Genomic DNA, 19,401 nt, shown 5'->3' with positions numbered 1-19,401 from the left:
GGTCTACTAGTGATCCCAAGAGCCAAGAAGAAATCTGAAGGTTTGAGAGGGTTCTCCATTCGGACCTGGGTGCTGTGGAATGCTCTTCCCCCTGAGATTGAATCTGTAACCTCAGCGGAAATTTAAATCTAAGCTTAAAACACACTTCTATTCTATAGCATATGAATAACCTATATTTTATCTTGACAATATATGTGTATTATTTGCCCTCATGTAGGTTTCAGATCAGGGGATGGTGCAATAATAGTTTGGGGTTTGCAATAATCTGTGGTCTGTGCAGCCCTTTGAGACTCTTTGTGATTAAGGGCCAAACAAATAAACATGACTTGACTTGGGCAGCATTGGCTCAGGAGTTAGAACACTCGTCTTGGGATCAAGAAGTCGCAGGTTTGATTCCCGGTTCCTCTGTGTTATATGTCGAAGTGTCTTGGGGCAAGACACCGAATGCCTAATGCCCCTGATAACAAGTAGTTAGTTGCATGGCGGATGCAGCTATCGGTTAGTTTGTGTGTTAAAAAGGAAAAGTGTGAAGCACATTGTAAAGTGCTTTGGGAGGTCTTCATTGACTTGAAAAGCGCTGTAGAAATGCAGATCATTTACATGACTTGATTGCCTTTTAATTGTCTGGTGAGAGGAAGATAGTTACATTCTGAAGGTGCACGTTCTGACGCCTGTATCATTTCCTTTTCAGTATTTAGAGGTATCAGAACATAAACATAAAGGACATGGAGATGGAATTATATATACCGTATTTTCCTCACTATAAGGCGCACCGGGTTTTAGGGCGCACCCCCAAAAAATAGTTTTTGGTCCTATATTTGACATACATAAGGCGCACCCGATGATAAGGCGCTACAATGGGAACGTGGACAAAACAGTCAGATAGTTCAGTCCAACTTCTTCCCCCCTTAACATTCCCAAAGCTTGCAAAGAAGCAAATACGTGTCTCAGACATGTACGGAAACAGTGTCTCTTCGATGTCACTCAAATGCATCGTTCCAAATATCATTCAGAAGGTTCAAGTCCTGGGATTCAAGAAATATCAAACATTTCTTAGTTTCCATTTTATTTTTTGCTGGCAACTGTGTAGACAGCAAAGTAAGAATTTGATTGTGCAGGGAAACGGGGTTCTTTACGGTGCATATGACAATAAACACTTTGAATTGAATTGAGTTTCAAAATAGACTCATCACAGAAACATCAAGAGCGTTCTAAAACAAGATACCGGGAAAATAGAAAGCTGCATAGCTCACCTAAGTTCTCTTGCAGCCATCACGTTCAATAATGATACGTAACCATGGTCTTCTTACAACCGTGAGTGTAGTAAATCCAGGAGAGTCAAATATTTACAAATACAGAATAGTAAAAAATGTTTTCTCTATGCCGTAGTGCAACCCAACCAACGTGCGATTCGCGTTCATCTTTTTCGGCCAATCGCAGGCTTTGTTTCGCCCCTTCAGCCTATGCTAGCCTGTAAATGATAAAAAGGATCCGCCCCCTTTACCTCCGAATGACTTTAGCCAATAGTGACTGATTCAAATGATGATTGACACATTGGTTAGGAAATGAAACGCCGGTATATAAATCCCAGCATACATCGCGGACCGCTTCGCCTTCGGGGGAAAATCGAGTCGGCGGCTGCTTGCCTTAGTTGCGAGACTTTGCGACTTAATATTGATCCATATATAAGGCGCACTGTATTATAAGGCGCATGGTCAGCTTTTGAAAAAAGTAAAGGCTTTTAGGTGCGCCTTATAGTGCGGAAAATACGGTAATCATGATCATTCTTTCCCCAGGAAGGCCAAAATAAATGCTGACGTTCATAAAATGAACCCTTACTAGTGCTTTAGCAATGAATCTTGCTGTGTGTACAAGTTTAAAGTTGCAACAGCAGCTTCTCTCACTGCCTGTGAGGAATCGGTATAGGCGGCTTGAAGAAGTAATCCAGAAACTCTCTCTTCCAGGAGTTCGGGAACGTGGCTTTGAACGTTGAGCAGATTTGCCAGAGCCGCACAAGCGGAAAAACGAGTGCCGTCATCGGGGTCACCTGTGAGCGATGCGAGCGTAGCCACCGTCATCCTGGCTTCTTTAAGCCATCTTCTCATCTCGTCGTGGGCCCAAAAATTCTCTGCGATATTTGCGTCCTTGCTCGACCCGTCGGTCGTTTTGCCCCCGTTTTCGTTTGGCCTCGTTACCTCCGCGGCAATGCAACCCGACCATTTAGCTACTGCCGAGCAAGCCGCTCGTCGCACACGCGTGTCAGAATCTTCAAGAAGGTCTATCATGCTTCTAAAGAGGTCCGGATGCAAATTGGGCATTTCGGGCAACCTAAAAGGATTCATATCACCCAAAACTTTGCAAGCGGCGGCCCTTATGGGCTCGTAAGCGTGGGCGAGCGCCTGGTAAAACACGGACGAGGGGAGGTTCGGACCCACCCGAGAGCAAAAACGACGGACGAGATACAGCAGAGAGAGGAACTCTACGGCGGAATCCCCCGTCTGGTCCTGCTGCAGCAGATCAAAAAGCAAAGAACTGGCGGTTCTGTTGGGAGCACTCTGACCCGACGGGGCGAGCGCCGTCGAGCAGAAAAATCCACCGGCGGCTTTAGCGAGGCGAGGAACGCAGCGCTGGCGGTCACATAGCAACAAGCGGCGCAGGAGGGAAATGGGAAGCTCCGTAAACGAAAGCGGAAGAATTTGGATCACCTGCCAAGAAAAAACACATCTCAAAATCAGATATTACAAGAAAAACGATCATCAGAACGGTGTAAGTCAGGGGTGTCAAACAGGCGGCCCGCGGGCCGGATTACGCCCGCGCGAGAACGCTCAGAGAAGCGCAAGAGAAAAAAGAGGTGCAGGTTGAAATATATCCACTTGATGTTGCCAAAGCCAGGTGCCTCTCACAAATCCTGTACTTGTATTTATTTATTTCTCTCTCTCACTCTCTCTCTTCCTCCCTTTTTCTCTCACTTTCTTTGTCATGTCTTGTGTAATTTTTTGAATTCTCACAAAATCTGTGTTTTTATTGTATTACCGTTAATATTCCGGTACCTCATTCAGTTGTTAAGTCATGGGCGTCTGCGACTGTCTTTTTCGTTTGGCACTTTATGGGCTTCAGCGCTTGCCGTAGCTTTAGTGAATTTGTAAGCGCTGAAGGTAAGATGTGCCCAATATCAGTTGGATTAAAAAATGCATATTTTGCTAGACATATGAGCTGCTTTCGCAAATTATTTTAGTATATAAAGATATATAAGTTGTGCTAAATGATGTATATTAAAAAAGCACTAAATAAGAAGTAAAGCGATACAGCTTGAAACGATGATGCCCCTGACTTTTGTACTGTTTTGTTTACTGAATGCAAGCAATGAACCCAGAGACTGTGAAACCTTGTGTCGTGCATGAAAGAGGGTCGCTACACCTGCACAGTTGTCATGGCACCCAGCTGGCCCCGCCCCCTGACACCGGCTGAGACGCATTGAACCGATTGCTTGTGGAGTACTTAAACGCCCCTTTTGGGACTGCCTGTTGCCAGACCATTGCTTTACCTTGTTGAAGACCTGTTCATGCCTGTTTGATTTGAGTAATGCTTAGTTTGTCACTTTGATTGCCTTTGAATCTGTTTTGTTTTGTTTTTGGTCCGTTTGTGTGTTGGACAACTTTTATTTCCTAATTAAAGTGACGGATCGTCTACGCATTCGAGTTCCGACTTCCTGCTTCCCGGTCCGTTCCCTGACATTCTATCTCTCTCTCTTTCACTCTCTCTGTCACTCTCTCTTTTTTGTTCCTTTTTGTCTATCCCTTTGTGTCTTTTTACCTTCTTTTACTATCTCTTCATTTTTTCCATTTTCTCTCTTTTCTCTCTCTCTGTTGCTTTCTCCTTCACTATTTTCTTTCATTCTCTCATCTTTTATCTTCTCTCTTTCTATTTTTCTTTGGATTTCATTCTTTCTCTATCTTTCCACCTCTCACTATTTCTTTGTTTATCTCTTTTGTTTTGCACGCTCCCGCTCTCACTCTTTTATTTCTCCCTCTCTTTCTTGTATTCGTTTCTTTTTTCTTTCTCTCTAATCTACTAGTCTGGCCCCTGAGAGAATGTTTGTTCTATCGTGTGGCCCCCGAGACGAAATGAGTTTGACACCCCCGGTGTAAGTTACCTGTAGAAGGCCTTTAAGGACATCACAGCTATCATACAACTGCAATATTCTGGAAGTGTTTTGCTGGTTCAAGTCCAAAGCAAAGGGAACGCAAAGGAGGTAGCAGCTCAGTTGGATGAAGTTCTCCCGTTTTAATCCTTGATCTAGTTTCACTCCGTCGCTTGGAGAAAACCAAGCCAGACTGGGGGAGGGGGGACACACATATTGCAAAGATCAACCTCCAAAAACAGTGTTTTTCAACCAGTGTGCCGTGAGACCTACTTGTCTTCTGTGCTGAGGGAACTTGCCCAATTTCATTTTTGCAAAAAAATGCATGCCATTGTTCTGTAGCTTTGCCTTCTTCTAGTGACCAGCATGAGGTACTGTAACATTCATCCATACCAGTAGGGGGCAAGAGATTTATTTTAATATACTAATCGACTGCTCGTGATGTTGTACAGGGGAATATAAGTAATGACTTATTTTGTTTGATTACGATGTTTAAAGCCCCAACGTGTAATATTTGACCACTAGATGGCACTGTTTTGTCTGGAACGCTGGACAAACATGGCAGGGACCCAAGTGGGGATTCCACGATGTAAAAGACATACAGATTAATCTATGATTTTTTTTTTTTTTAATGAAAATTAACATTGGTATGCCATCAATTCATCCATTATCTGCACTATTTATCCTCAGTAGGGTCACGGGGTGCTGGAGCCCATCCCAGCCATCTTCGGGCAGTGGGCAGGGGACAGCCTCAACTGGTCTCAGGGCACACAGGGACAGACAATTCACTCGCTCATTCACAACTAGGGACAAATTGGACCGGCCAATTAACTTATTATGCATGTTTTTGGAATGTGGGAGGAAACCGGAGTGCCCGGAGGAAACCCACGCGAGCACGGGGAGAACATGCAAACTCCACACAGGAGGTTCGATCTCATGACCTCAGAACTGTGCAGCACACTAACCACTGCGCCGCCGTGCTGCCTAACATTGGTATGATAGTTCATATATTTTGGCCTAGTATTCAGACCAATGTTTTTTGTTTTTTTTTTAACGTAACGAACGTTTTTTTGTACCATTTGGAGACACTAAATATTACACACTATTTCTTTAAGATTGCACAGCAAAAAAAGAAATGTATGTAAAGAATTTGCACATAGTTTGATATATTTTTCCTCATTCAAAGAATGAAAAAGTTTATAATGTAGTAAAAAAAAAAAATTCATTGGCAGACTACTTTTGTTTATGTCAGTATTTTAGGGTTGGTTTTCATAAAAACAAATAAAAAATACAGTAAAAACTTGGAAAAAAAGAGTTAAAAATCCAACATTACAGCAAAATTATTAAAGAAAATTATTTAGTGTATTCTACGGGTAAAGATCCTTATTCATTAAAATATATACGTATATCCCTATTGAAACCCAGTCTTGTCAATCCCCTGATGTCAGTCCGTCTACAAACCTCTGTGTATACAAGGCAAGCTTTTTTCAACCCTGACTCCCGCCTGTCCTGTTTTCTCTCCCGTTTATCTCTGGCTACGACCTGTTTTGTTCCCGACCACGTCTGCTCTCCCGTCCCGGCTTACGACCCATTTTTAATCCCGACTACGTCTGCTCTCCCGTCCTGGCTTACGACGCGTTTCCGACCCAGACCACGCTTTGCTCTCCCAGCCCCGGCTACCGACCTGTTTTTCCGTCCCTGACACCGCCATCGCTTGCTACGGAAGATCCACTTCTATGTTAGGATCACAGTCTGAGAGCGACTTTCTTCCCGCGTCCAGCGAACAGCGAATCATAGGTGCAGCCTTTCCTCTTTCTTTCAAATAAAAACTTGTGGTAAACGTTACACAAATGGGTCCTGTTTCTGTTCTGGTCCTGACAAAAGTCTCCAAAGTTTGTATTCTTCCTTGTGCTTTGGAGCGCTCGTTTTCGGGTGCACAATACAGCGACATCTCGTAGTTAAATATTATAGTGTCTTTTTAATGAAAATAAATAACCTGTATTACATGATCATATGGTAAATTTCAAGCTAATAAGAAATTAACTGGGTGCTGGGAATTCATTTTTATAGATTTTTAGAGTTCCTCAAAAAAAAAAAAAGGATTAGCTATGAGAGGTTGATGCTATGCTTACTCATGCTAGCTGTAAAAACTGTCGGCAATGCTAACTTCTTCATAGTAAAACATTTTGCTAATGGCTATATTTTAACGACTTCATATTTACAAATTATGCTAATCGACTCATGTTAAAGAGTTATGCTAATAGATAAATGCTAAAAAGTGATGCTAACGGCTAAATGCTAACTTCTTCATGCAATTTTTTTTTGAAAATGGCAATATTTTTATGATTTCATATTTACAAATTATGCTAACGGACTCATGTTGATGAGTTATGCTAATGGATACATGCTAAAAAGTGAAAAAAAAAAATGAAAACAGTGTGTCCCGGCTCAAGAAAGGTTAATAAACACTGCTCGAAAATATGACAGGATGACGAACACGCACCATTCAGAACTCAGTATCCGGCCAAGAATGTAGACAAATGTTGATTTGCTCTCACAGAAGAGTGAAATATAGGAATACGGATCGTTGCAGAAGATCAACAAGGTGGCAGACATGAGATAGTAAAGTCCTGGTGGGGGTGAATAAAGTAAGGAACCATTAAAACCAGTAGACTTTGAAAATGGCCCAAAAGATTCCAAAGGTTACCGTTTACGGAACAGAAATCCATCTCCGGCGTCGCCCATACGAACGAGGATCCGGTCTTTTTCCAAAGATGATCAAATGTCCGTGGATCCAAACATGAAAATCCACCACGCTGCTGTTAGAAGATTTCAAAATAAAAGTCAATCCATGTCTAACGGGTGTAATATTAACTTTTGTTTTGTTGAAATTCTTGCTGAAATATTTTTGTATAGTTTGTGTACAGGGTTGAGCAATGTTCCCTGGAATTTTCCTTACGGGTCTGAGCGTTCACACAAAGTCGGTGAGCAACGCTTGAAACAACAGTGAGCAATGGAAATCCCAAGTGTGGCAACTAAATCAACATGTCCATCAAGTTTCTGGCAATGCAAAAACATTTTTCACTTTGGAACGGATTGACGAATGTATTATTGCAAAGGTTTTACGGCCTAAAAACGGCATTTGTTTTGACAACAATTCCTTTCTTTTTTTTTTTCCTGATATCTTTTGTCGCATAATAAAAACATTTTGGGGGGCTTATTGAGTCGGTTGCACGATACACAACTGTATTTAATCACATTTTTTTAGTGGAATTACAATGTTGGTTACAAGATTGACTTGGTATCATTGGAAATTATTTGAATGCAACACAAACTTTTTCTTCTTTTTCCGTTTTTTTTTCTATTTTTTTTAATTCCTTTAAAAAAAATCTCATTTTTTCCTAGCTGTTACTTTGTTCTTTTTGTTCTCTATTTATTTTTTTCCCCCTTTGTTTCTTTCTATTCTTTTTTTCTGGCTTTTTTTCTAAATTTTTCCTTCTGTTTTCCCCTTCTTTGGTTTCTTTTTTCTCAGCTTTTCACTACTTTTTCATTTTGGTATTTTTTTCTCTTTTTGTTCTATTTCCCCCCTTCCTTTGAGTCATTTTGTGCACAATTTTACATCATATTTGGTCGTGTAGGGATGAAAGAAGCAAAAACAACCTAGAGAGCCGTTTGGGACCCGAAAGAGCCGGTTCTCTTTAGTGAGCCGAGCCGAAGAAGCCGGTTCTTGAAAAAGTCTACTGACTTTACTTTTTAACTTTGTTCGACATTGACTTCAAAATACCGCATTTGGAACACAGCGTCAGGGGAACCCGTGTATTTTGACCTTCATGCACTGTAACTGACTTAATGCGCTTCTTAATTAGAAATTTCGAGCCCTGATTTTTGTGCGCTGGCTAGATTTCCTTATGCACTGAGAACCTGCGGGCATTGTGCGAATGCGCAAGCGCGCAGCTTAGAGGGAACATTGGGGTTGAGTAGGGTTACTTGAACTGGATTACTTTCAATGACTTTTGGATGACTCCAATACCAAATATGCTCATAAAAGACAAAAGAAACTCAATATGAATCAAAAGATGACTCACAACACGTGGTAAGCTTTCTCTCCTGGTTTTGATCTCCGGCAAAACAAACATAAAATGCGACAGAAACAAAGTGAAAATCAATCCAAACATCATTTTTGCCCTTCCGTGTTTTCCGTTACTCCCCAAGCCTGCACAAAATGGAGTCATCTTATTCCTATTTACTTTCTTTTGTCTTTTATTAGCATATTTGGTAGTGGAGTAATCCAAAAGTCATTGAATGTAATCAAGATAAAGTAACCCTACCCAACCCTGAATGTGGATCCTCGGTGAGACGGCTACACGGCAGTTCCACATGGACACGAATAAGACAAATTCTCGGCTGACCTCAGACAGCTTGAGCTGGAGTAAATACAGAAGGCCGTCACTGAGTCCCCGGTCCGATGGGAGTTGGACTTGAAGCTTTGGGACAACAAGAGACGGATGAAATGTGAAGTCATATGGAATGGATTAGGATATCCTGGTACCTGGTGCGACCCGCATAGGAGGTTTTTCAGCGAGCGGCTGAGCGTGTCCACTTCCACGCTGACTGCAACACCGTGACGAGAGAACTGGGAGAAAACAGAGGCCGCCAGGGGCTGAAGACAAAAAACAAAACAAGATTAATAATCCATCTCATCTCTCATTAGCTGCACCGCTTATCCTCAGTAGGGTCGCGGGGGTGCTGGAGCCCATCCCAGCCATCCTCGGGCAGTGGGCAGGGGACACCCTGAACTGGTTGCCAGCCAATCACAGGGACAGACAGGGACAGACAACTCGCTGGCTCATTCACAGCTAGGGAAAATTTGGACCGGCCAATCCACCTGAAATGCATGTCTTTGGAATGTGGGAGGAAACCCGGAGGAAACCCACGCAAGCACGGGGAGAACATTCAAACTCCGCACAGAAAGTCCAGTAGCTGGACTTACGACCCGTTTTTGATCCCGACCATGTCTGTGCGCCCGTCCCGGTTTATGACCCGTTTCTGATCCAACCATGTTTTTGCTCTCCTGTCCCAGCTACTGACCTGTTTTTCCGTCCCTGACACCGCCACTACTAAAACAAGAAAAATACAATGAACAAAAAAACTGTTTCACTGATTGTAATGTAGAATTTTTTTTTATTCAAGTGAGAGAATGAATACTTAAGAGTAACAAGTTATAAATATTTGTTTTCATTTTAGACATTTTATATAGTACTAGAAAGACAAATTTAAAATACAGGATAGCAGAAGTATTGTTTTTCTCTTTTCAGTAAAAAAAAAAAAAAAAAAAAAAAAAAAAAAATATATATATATATATATATATATATATATATATATATATATATATATATATATATATATATATATATATATATATATATAATATGTATATACATATTTATATTACTTTAAGTATGTTAGTTTATTTTAGATATGACCAGCATCTTCCACAGGCATTCAGGTAGGTTACCCCGGATGTGAAAAAGCTGACTCAGCAATGTTGGTTTTGGTGAGTCAGCGTCTTTTCTACTTCCAGTCTCCAGTTTTCTTTTAGTTTCTCCTTAGATGTTTTTGTAACAATACAAATGTAGACAATTTTGGCTCCCTGTCACTATTTGAACCCAGTCCTGTCAGTCCCCTGTTGTCAGCCCGTCTGCGAACCTCAGTGTATACTAGGCAAGCCTTTTTCGACCCTGACTCCCACCTGTCCCGTTTTTGCTCCCATCTGTCTCCGGCTACTACCTGTTTTGATCCTGACCACATCTGCTCTCCCGTCCCAGCTTACGACCTCTTTTTGTCCCTGACTACGTCTACTCTGCTGTCCTGGCTTACGAATCGTTTCTGACCCCGGCCACGCTTTGCTCTCCCAGTCCCGACTACCAACCAGTTTTTCCGTCCCTGACACCGCCATCGCTCGCTATGGAAGCCCTTCCTCTTTCTTTCAATAAAACTTGTGGTAAACGTCACGCAAATGCGGGTCCTGTTTCCGTTCTGGTCCTGACAATTCCGTAGTCAGAGTAAACTGGATTCTCTTATCATTCTTCTTTGTTTTAAGGAACAACTAACGTTTCATTCAGTTTAGTCACTGTGGGAAAATGTGTTTTTATTTCTTTTGCCATTTTGGAACCATAAGTTTTGGTTTAATTCACGATTCTTACATGTGATACTTACAACTAAAGGACTGTAAATGTCTTGATGAAGAATCGTCATGAAGGGCTTGAGAAGTTGTTCAGGTCTGGAAACAGATACCGTTTTTTTTAAGGACACATGTTTGCAGAAAGACAGTCAACTATCCAACCTGTTTTCTTCCATCAACCAATCGCTGTTCTGCTCGCCGTAGATCAGAAGTACCGCAATTATTTCTCCGATCGTGTCCAAACCCGACGGTTGCTGATCGGGAACAAAAATCGGATTTTAATACCGAGAACGTACGGACTTTGCGTCTGTTTTCCCCACCCGAATAAAAGCTGAGTTTTCGACAGAGTCTCGAATCAGGTCAAAAAGGAGGCGCGGCAGTCCCAGGTCCTTGCCGACCTGGTTCCTCACCGCGGGGTCCGAGGTCAGAATCAGGTTTTTCAGGACCTTCAACGGATGATTCATGTGACAGGCCACTTTTAGCAGGCTGTCACTCATCTTGGAAGGCAAATGTTTCCCAATGAGTTTGAGGAAACCGAATGCGGTTCTTGCTTGAAAACTGGACATGGTCACCTGCCACTGAAAGACTGAAAAAGTGGATTTCAGTCTTGAGGTAATAGCGTTGTAGTTTAACGGTTCACGGTTTTGCCGGTTTGGATCTGACTCCTCGACAAATCTGTCCCAGATTTCCTGACTGTCTGTCTGAAAGATTGAAAAATAGATGTGTTAGGAACAATGTTCCCTATCATTTTCCTTAGGGGTCTGAGCGTTCACACAAAGTCGGTGAGCAACGCTTGAAACAACAGTGAGCAACAGAAATCCCAAGTGTGGCAACTAAGTCATTATCAAACATGTCCAAAACTTGACATCACCTTACATTTTGCAGAGTTTCCGGCAATGCAAAAATTATTTTTCTCTTTTGAATGAATTGACTCATGTACTATTGCAAAGGTTGTACGGCCTACAAACGTCGTTTGTTCTTCCAATTCTTTCACAAGATATCCATTTCTTTTTAGTTCCTGATATATTTTGTCACATAATATTAACATTTTGGGGGGCTTATTGAGTCGGTTGCACGATACAGAACTGTACTTAATCCCATTTTTGAGTGGAAGTACAATGTTGGCAACCAGATTGACTTGATATCATTGGAAATTATTTGAATGCAACACAAACTTTTTCTTATTTTTCCGTTTTTTTCTACTTTTTTTTTAATTCCTTTAAAATAAATCTCATTGTGTTTCTTTTTTCCGAGCTGTTACTTTTTTCTTTTTTTTCTCTATTTACTTATTTCCTACATTTCTTTCTTTTCTTTTCTTCTGGCTTTTTTCTAAATTTTTCCTTCTTCTTTCTCTTCCTGTTGTTTCTTTTTTTCTCAGCTTTTCACTACTTTTTCATTTTGGTATTTTTTTCTTTTTTGTTCTATTCCCCCCTTCCTTTAAGTCATGTTGTGCATCATTTTACATAATATTTGGTCATGTAGGGATGAAAGAAGCAAAAACAACCCGAAGAGCCGTTTAGGACCCGAAAGAGCCGGTTCCTTTTAGTGAGCCGAGTCGAAGAAGCCGGTTCTCTACTAACTTTACTCAACTTCGTTCCACTTCGACTCGACTTCAAAATACCGCATTTAGGACACAACGTCAGGGGAACCCGTGTATTTTGACCTTTTAGAAGCCATCCCGAAATATCACTGCGCGTTTCCTAACGTTGGCTACGATGTGTCGTCTATACCGCAGGTCGTGGATGGAACCCGGTGCTCGCCGGAATCCACCGGAGTGTGCGTTCAAGGAAAATGCATCAAGGCCGGATGCGATGGAAAAATCGGATCCAACAAAAAGTTTAATATGTGCCGGTTCCTTTTAGTGAGCCGAGACGACTTTTTTCTTTTTGTTCTCTGTTTACTTTTTTCCTACGTTTCTTTCTTTTATTTTTTTCTGGCTTTTTTCTAAATTTGTCCTTCTTTCTCTTCCTTTTGTTTCTTTTTTTCTCAGCTTTTCACGACTTTTTCATTTTAGTATTTTTTTCTTTTTTGTTCTATTCCCCCCCCCTTCCTTTAAGTCAATTTGTGCATCATTTTACTTAATATTTGGTCATGTTGGGATAAAAGAAGCAAAAACAACCTGAAGAGCCGTTTAGGACCCGAAAAAGCCGGTTCCTTTTTAGTGAGCCGAGCCGAAGAAGCCGGTCCTCGACAAACTCTACTAACTTTACTCAACTTCGTTCTCCTTCGACTCGACTTCAAAATACCGCATTTAGGACACACCGTCAGGGGAACCCGTGTATTTTTATCTTCATGCACTGTCACTTTGACTTAAGTCGCTTCTTAATTAGTAATTTTGAGCCCTGATTTTTGTGCGCTGGCTCGATTTTCTTGTGCGCTGAGAATATGCGGGCAGTGCGCAATTGCGCACGCGCGCAGCTTAGAGGGAGCACTGGTCAGGAATATATTGCCTGTACTTTTCACAAAGAGAATATCGAAAGTTTTACTGTGAAACTTTTGGCTGTCCTTTGGTGACGTCGAGGCCTGACTTCTGCTGAGGTCAACTGTAGCTCGTAGTCTTGACTGATCGGACCCCTGCTGTGGAAAAGCACATGAGAAAAAAATAACACATATGTAGCGTATTTTTAAGACTATAATTCACGCTTTCATCGTTGGTTTGTGTCTAGACCAGAACGGAGACAGAACCCACTTGCGTTAAGGAAAGGGTTGCCCCCACGATCCCGTGATCGCTGGGCGCAGGAAGCAGGGCGCTCTGAACGCGGAAGTGGGACTTCCGTGGTGAGCGATGGCTGTGTCGGGAACGGAAACGGGTCAGTAGCCGGGACAGGAGAGAAAAAACGTGCTCGGGTCGGAAAAGAGTCGTAAGCCCGGAGAGTAGAGTGGACGTGGTCAGGATCAAAAAACGAGTCGAAGCCGGGGAACAGACGGGAGCAAAAAACAGGTGTGAGTCAGGGTTGAACCATGGGGCATCCTGTGTAAGGCTCTTTCAACTTCCTGTAACTCGTTCTGTGATCTCTGTGCTAGGCTGAGATTGCGAATGCTGAGTGTGTTCACGTTACAGTGTTGAATTCAGATAAATCGAGATTAACGCCAGAGTTGAAGTTAATGAAAATATTTTAATCGACGGTTGAAATTGACAATTTCGCAGAGACACGTTTGCAGGCGGAATGCTAGGTTAATAACCTTATGTTGTTTTCTTCTTTTTCCAAAACAAATGTCATCTTCTTGTATGCTGAAAACTAGCTTCTTCTTCTACACTTAAATATAGCGTATATGGCTACTGTTTGGAAAGCTATCATCGTCTTCGTCATTTGTGAAAATTGGGGGTCGCTTGAAGTTCCTTCAAGGGGGCGCAGGTGCGTTTTTTTCTACCTTGGAAAGAATCAAGTGCAATTGCATCTCCACTACACTAGAGAGCAGTGGCGCTGTCATTGTCTGTCTTTTGTTTACATTTAACCTCAAGATTTCATGATTACAGATGTGATTCACCTGTGCCCGCGCCTTTGGTGCCAACTGCCTCTGACTCTGATTGGCTCCCTGTCACTATTTGAACCCAGTCCTGTCTGTCCCCTGTTGTCAGTCCGTCTGCAAACCTCTGTGTATACAAGGCTAGCCTTTTTTCGACTCTGACTCCTACCTGTCCCGTTTTTTGCACCCGTTTGTCTCCGGCTACGACCTGTTTTGATCCCGACCACGTCAGCTCTCCTGTCCCGGCTTATGACCCATTTTTGATCCCGACTACATCTACTCTCCCGTCCTGGCTTACGACTCGTTTCTGATCCCAACCACGTTTTTGCTCTCCTGTCCCGGCTATCGACCTGTTTTTCTGTCCCTGACACCGCCATCGCCCGCTACAGAAGATCCACTTCCGTATTCGGATTACAATCCGATTGCGAGAGCGACTTTCTTCCCATGTCTAGGGAGCACTGGATCTTGGCCGCTGTTTCTGTTCTGGTCCTGACACCAGAGTTGAGTGTAAGCACTGAGTAGGAAGTGTGGATACAAAGTGAAGCAGAACCTCAAGTGACCCCATGAAAAAATAGTTAACACAGATGAGGAGACAGACTTCTTGGGGTGGTGGGGCCGCGAGAGGATTTCTTCTTCTGAGGGGGGACGTGACAGAAAATAATTGAGAAGCTCTGATTTACACTAACCTGTCTTGGTTACTTTGTGTAGCCTGCACCTGATCAATACTTGGCTGTGAGGACCTCAATTTATCTGAGGTGACATCGGCAGAAGGTAACATATCCAGAAGCGAAGTTACTGCTACTAAAGGTTCTTCTGGTCTTTCCTTCTTCTCCTGTAAACCAGATCCTTTTTTTAAAAATGTGCCATACAGTACAGTACATGGAAACCTGTCAAATCCTGCTTACTTTAGCACTGTCGACCATTTTATTCACGTTACTTTTGTTCCTGTGCTCTCGAATCTTTCGAAATATTCTGCTCTCTCCCGAGTCCGGCGACATTTTCTCCGCAATTTGCTTGAGTTTCAACGCCTGCATGTCCGGGTCAAGGGTAGCTGTCAGTGGACTGGAAACCTGGTCGTCTGGAAAGACTGGAAGCACAGCAGTAAAGCGGGGTCAGGAAAATGTGGCTTTTTACATGTTACTTGTTCGTCTGGAATGCATTGGTATCTCAGGAACTGCACTCCCGTGGTTTAGGTCCTACCTGTCAGACAGGATGCAATGTGTTGATTACAAAACCTCTAAACACTCTAATGTCCCCCGTGGCGTTCCACAGGGCTCTGTACTTGGCCCCCTTCTTTTTAGTATTTATATGCTTCCGCTTGGTGAGATTATCCGCAAGAATAATGATAGTTTCCATTGCTATGCAGATGACACTTGACTGTATGTGCCACTGGAGAGGCTGAGGTTTTGAGTTTTCCCTTGCCCGCATTTGGGTCCTGATCCTGTTCCGGTTCTTGACGATACGATCTCATATATTTTATGAAATCATCAAATGTCACATAGTAAAGTGAAATGCACTGAAGAATTTGTTTTTGTCTAGAGATAAGGTGTTTAATGTCGTCTTAAAATATATGGTGGTGCTCTCACTGAAAAAAAGACCTAAATATGTAGCATTTACGGCGGTTTGGTTCACCAAAACCTTCTGGCAATGTCACCTCGAACACCGTCTGCAATGTAAGGATGGTGCAGGAGTTCCGGCCATGACAACCTCTTCTGAGGATCCTTGATGAGCAAGCCTTTCAGGAGACTCTAAAACAGAAATATAAGATCTCAATGTACTCTCTGCTCCTCAAGGTTCCTTAGCGGTACCATGCACGTGCTGCTCATGTGGTCAGGCCATCGGATGGGTTCCCCGACGATGAGCTGCCCCAAGTGGAAGATGGAGTCGGCGCAAAAGGGTGGCGCCCCCGTGTGGATTTCGTAAAGGATGCATCCGAGCGCCCAGAGGTCGGCCGTGTGGTCGTAGGGCTTCTCCGCCACCAGCTCGGGCGACATGTAGAGGGGCGTCCCTTTGATGGACGTCACCACCATGGTGGAGATGCTCATTGCCCGGGCAAACCTAGAATAGTGTCATGATTACCGATGTGAATCACCTGTGCCCGCTCCTTTGGCGCCAACTGCCTCGGACTCTGATTGGCTCCCTGTCCCTATTTAAACACACTCCTATCCGTCCCCTTTGGTCAGTCTGTCTGCGAACCTCAGTGAACACTAGGCAAGCCTTTTTCGACCCTGACTCCCACCTGTCCCGTTTTTGCTCATGTCTGTCCCCTGGCTTCAACCCTTTCCCTTTCTTCCGATAAAACTTGAGAGAAGCGCAACGCAAGTGGGTCCTGTCTCCGTTCTGGTCTTGACACATGCCCAAGCTTTCGTTTAAAAAAGGTCTTGCCACATTGGCAGAGAATTGTGATAAGATAATGGTATTTTATTGGTATTAAGACAGATTCTTTGGTAAGATTAAGGTATTTTGTCAGATATTTTCATTAATCTTTTTTTGTTTGTTTTGTTTACTAGTTAAAAGTGGGTGTGTCGTTTTTTGGTGTCCTTAAAAAGCTGAAAGTAAAATATATTTTCTCTATAAAATATGTGATGAAAATTCCCTGTTTTTCCTCCTGTCTGTCTCCGGCTACGACCCGTTTTTGATCCTGACCGCATTTTCTCTATTAAGTATGTGATAAAAATGCCCAACTGTTTTTGCTCCCGTCTGTCTCTGGCTATGACCTGTTTTGATCCCGACCACGTCTGCTCTCCTGTCCCGGCTTACAACCTGTTTCTGACCCTGACAACGTTTTTGCTCTCCTGTCCCAGCTACTGACCAGATTTTCCCCTCCCTGACACCGCCATCGCTCGCTACGGAAGATCCACTTCCGTGTTGGGATCACAATCCGCGTACGAGAGCGACTTGCTTCCCGTGCCTAGGGAACACCGGATCGTGGGCGTAGCCCTTCCTGTTTCCTTTAATAAAACTTGTGAGAAACGTAACGCAATTGGGTCCTGTTTCCGCTTTGGTCCTGACAATATGGTGTACCTAAAAGGTAGCCTGGTATTATATTGCTTATTATCAGATTGTTTTAGTTTTTGTCTAGTAGAAAAAAGCCCTGCGATTGGCTGGCAAGCAGTTGAGGGTGTCCCCTGCCCACTGCCCGAAGATAGCTGGGATGGGCTCCAGCAGCCCCGCGACCCTACTGAGGATAAGCGGTGCAGATCATGGATGGATGGATGGTAGAAAAAAAGAGAAATATTACCTAAAACAAATATAACGTGTCACAAGGGAGAGGATAGTCAATTTGTATTTGTTTATTTTATCTTTATTTTCTTACTAAAATAGGAAAAATACAATGAACAAAAAAATTGTTTCACTGATTGTTATGTAGAATTATTTTTACTTATAAATATTTTTTTCATTTTAGACATTTTATATAGTACTAGAAAGACAAATTCAAAATACAGGATAGCAGATGACAGAAGTATTCTTTTTCTCATTTCAGTAAAAAAAATATATATATATATATATATATATATATATATATATATGTATATACAGGGTTGGGAAGGGTTACTTTAACTGGATTACTTTCAATGACTTTTGGATTACTCCAATAGCAAATAGGCTAATAAAAGACAAAAGGAACTAAATAAGATTACAATTACTAAATTTTGTGCAGGCTTGGGGAGTAACGGAATCCACGGAATGGCAAAAATGATGTCGGCAAGCTGATTGGATTGATTTTCATTTTGTTTCTGTCGCATTTTACCGGAGATCAAAGAGATCAAAACCAGGAGAGAAAGCTTACCACGTGTTGTGAGTCACAATTTTTATTCCTATTTGGTTTCTTTTGTCTTTTATGAGCCTATTTGGTATTGGAGTCATCCAAAAGTCATTGATAGTAATCCAGTTAAAGTAACCCTACCCAACCCTATGTATATATCCACAGTGAAGAAAATTCATAATTCAACACCCTGCTATTTTGCTATTACTCGCACTGGGGGTCTGAAATTTTCATTGTAGGTGCATGTCCACTGTGAGAGAGATAAACTAAAAAGAAAAACCCAGAAATCCCAATGCATGGTTTTCAACGATTTTTACCGACATAATGTAGTAAAACCAGAAAAACAATAGTCATGGACCTACCCAAAGTCGCAGAGTTTAACCACGCCGTTCTTATCGAAAAGGATATTTTGCGGTTTCATGTCTCGATGAAGGATGCGGCGAGAGTGCAAGTAATGCAGAGCCGATACCAGCTGGCAGGCGATCTCACGGACCTCAAGGGACGAAAAACCATGACCGAACGGTCTTAAGTCTTAAGGGGATAGAGACGATGATTACAATTGTGTGTTTTACCTGACTTTCCGGTAGACTTCCATCACTTTCGATGATCTGGAACAACTGTCCCTCGGCATACTCGGTCACCACGACAACCTGCCCGAATAAGAAATAGCCGTGGTGTGCCGCGATTTGGCCTCAGGAGACAAACGCACCTCGGTTTGGGTTTCAAAGCTGTCGTAAAGCTCTACGATATTAGGATGGCGGAGGTTCCTCATGATGTCGATTTCTTTCCTGAGACTCTGCAGCTCCTTGTTGGAACGTCCCATCTTCAGCATGAACTTGAGAGCCACAGACTGAAGGACGAGAAGTCAACGGAAGGATCCGGTATCCCCTTCGGAGGACGGACTTACCTGGCCTGTGAATTTTTTCATTCCTTTATGAACGCGACCGAAGGATCCCTGTCCCACTTGAGCCAAAACGTGGTAGTTCTCCATCTTGACAGTCTGGCTTCGAGAAGCAAATCCAGTTCTGAGGTGGCTGGAGTCTTAGTGGCGCCATCACAAAGGGGATTCTCTTTGATTTCGGCTGTCTATGTTATGCAACGGTTCGGCATCAAAGCCATTTCTGCTTTGACAGAAAACAATACAGAGTTTTGTATTTACATTTTTTTTTATAAATAAGAAATTGTGTACTTTTAAAATGAGTTACATACTGTACTGAATTAGGTCATTAATCGAATGCAAAATGCAAAATGATTCAGCCCCATTGAGTTCAGCGATGACAGGTCCAAGTCGCTCGGGGTATGTCTCTATCAGTTTTGCACATGGAGACACTGATATTTTGGCCCATTCCTCCTTGCATAACAGCTCGAGCTCAGTGAGGTTGGATGAGGTTTGTGAACAGCAGTTTTCAGTTCTTTCAACAAATTCTCAATTGGATTGAGGTCTGGACTTTGACTTGGCCATCCTCACACCTTGATCTGTTTTTTGGTGAACCATGCCATTGTAGCTTTTGCTTTATGTTCTGGATCATTGTCATGTTGGAAGACTAATCTCCGTCCCAGTCTCAGGTCTTTTGCAGACTCCATCAGGTTTTCTTTCAGAATGGTCCTGTATTTGGCTCCATCCATCTTCCCATCAATTTTAACCATCTTCCTTGTCCCTGCTGAAGAAAAGCCAACCCAAACTTAGATGCTGCCACCACCATGTTTAACGTCTTGCATTGTTGCCAAGAAATTTGGATTTTGGTCTCATCTGACCAGAGCACCTTCTTCCGCATGTTTGGTGTGTCTCCCAGGTGGCTTAAGGCAAACTTTAAACAACACTTTTAAGAAATGGCTTCCTTCCTT

General features: G+C 42.6%; 1 protein-coding gene across 2 annotated transcripts; it reads right to left on the bottom strand.

Moving 5' to 3' along the window:
* Nucleotides 1-579: 579 nt before the first annotated feature.
* On the bottom strand, nucleotides 580-18,568 carry LOC148348877 (uncharacterized). 2 transcript variants are annotated; one of them, XM_088320825.1, is made up of 19 exons: nucleotides 18,464-18,568; nucleotides 18,266-18,406; nucleotides 18,129-18,206; nucleotides 17,919-18,049; nucleotides 15,599-15,848; nucleotides 15,445-15,538; nucleotides 14,696-14,877; nucleotides 14,477-14,622; nucleotides 12,809-12,899; nucleotides 10,895-11,023; nucleotides 10,643-10,819; nucleotides 10,485-10,576; nucleotides 10,358-10,421; nucleotides 8,691-8,801; nucleotides 8,551-8,625; nucleotides 6,849-6,960; nucleotides 6,645-6,771; nucleotides 4,154-4,334; nucleotides 580-2,705 (listed from the first exon to the last, which is right to left on the bottom strand). In XM_088320825.1, exons 1-19 carry the CDS (start codon nucleotides 18,545-18,547, stop codon nucleotides 1,839-1,841), a joined length of 3,132 nt encoding a protein of 1,043 aa, XP_088176951.1. In that variant the 5' UTR covers nucleotides 18,548-18,568; the 3' UTR covers nucleotides 580-1,838. The 2 variants fall into 2 exon arrangements, with proteins under 2 accessions (XP_088176951.1, XP_088176952.1); XM_088320826.1 differs by lacking the exon at nucleotides 10,895-11,023 and having other exon boundaries at nucleotides 10,643-10,768.
* Between the last annotated feature and the right edge of the window lie 833 nt (nucleotides 18,569-19,401).

Source organism: Urocampus carinirostris, chromosome 17, assembly GCF_059441175.1.
Source record: "Urocampus carinirostris isolate Australia breed hairy pipefish chromosome 17, RoL_Ucar_1.0, whole genome shotgun sequence".
NCBI lineage: Eukaryota > Metazoa > Chordata > Actinopteri > Syngnathiformes > Syngnathidae > Urocampus > Urocampus carinirostris.
The sequence above is the reverse complement of the archived record's forward strand: the minus strand, read 5'-3'. Positions and strand labels throughout refer to the sequence as shown.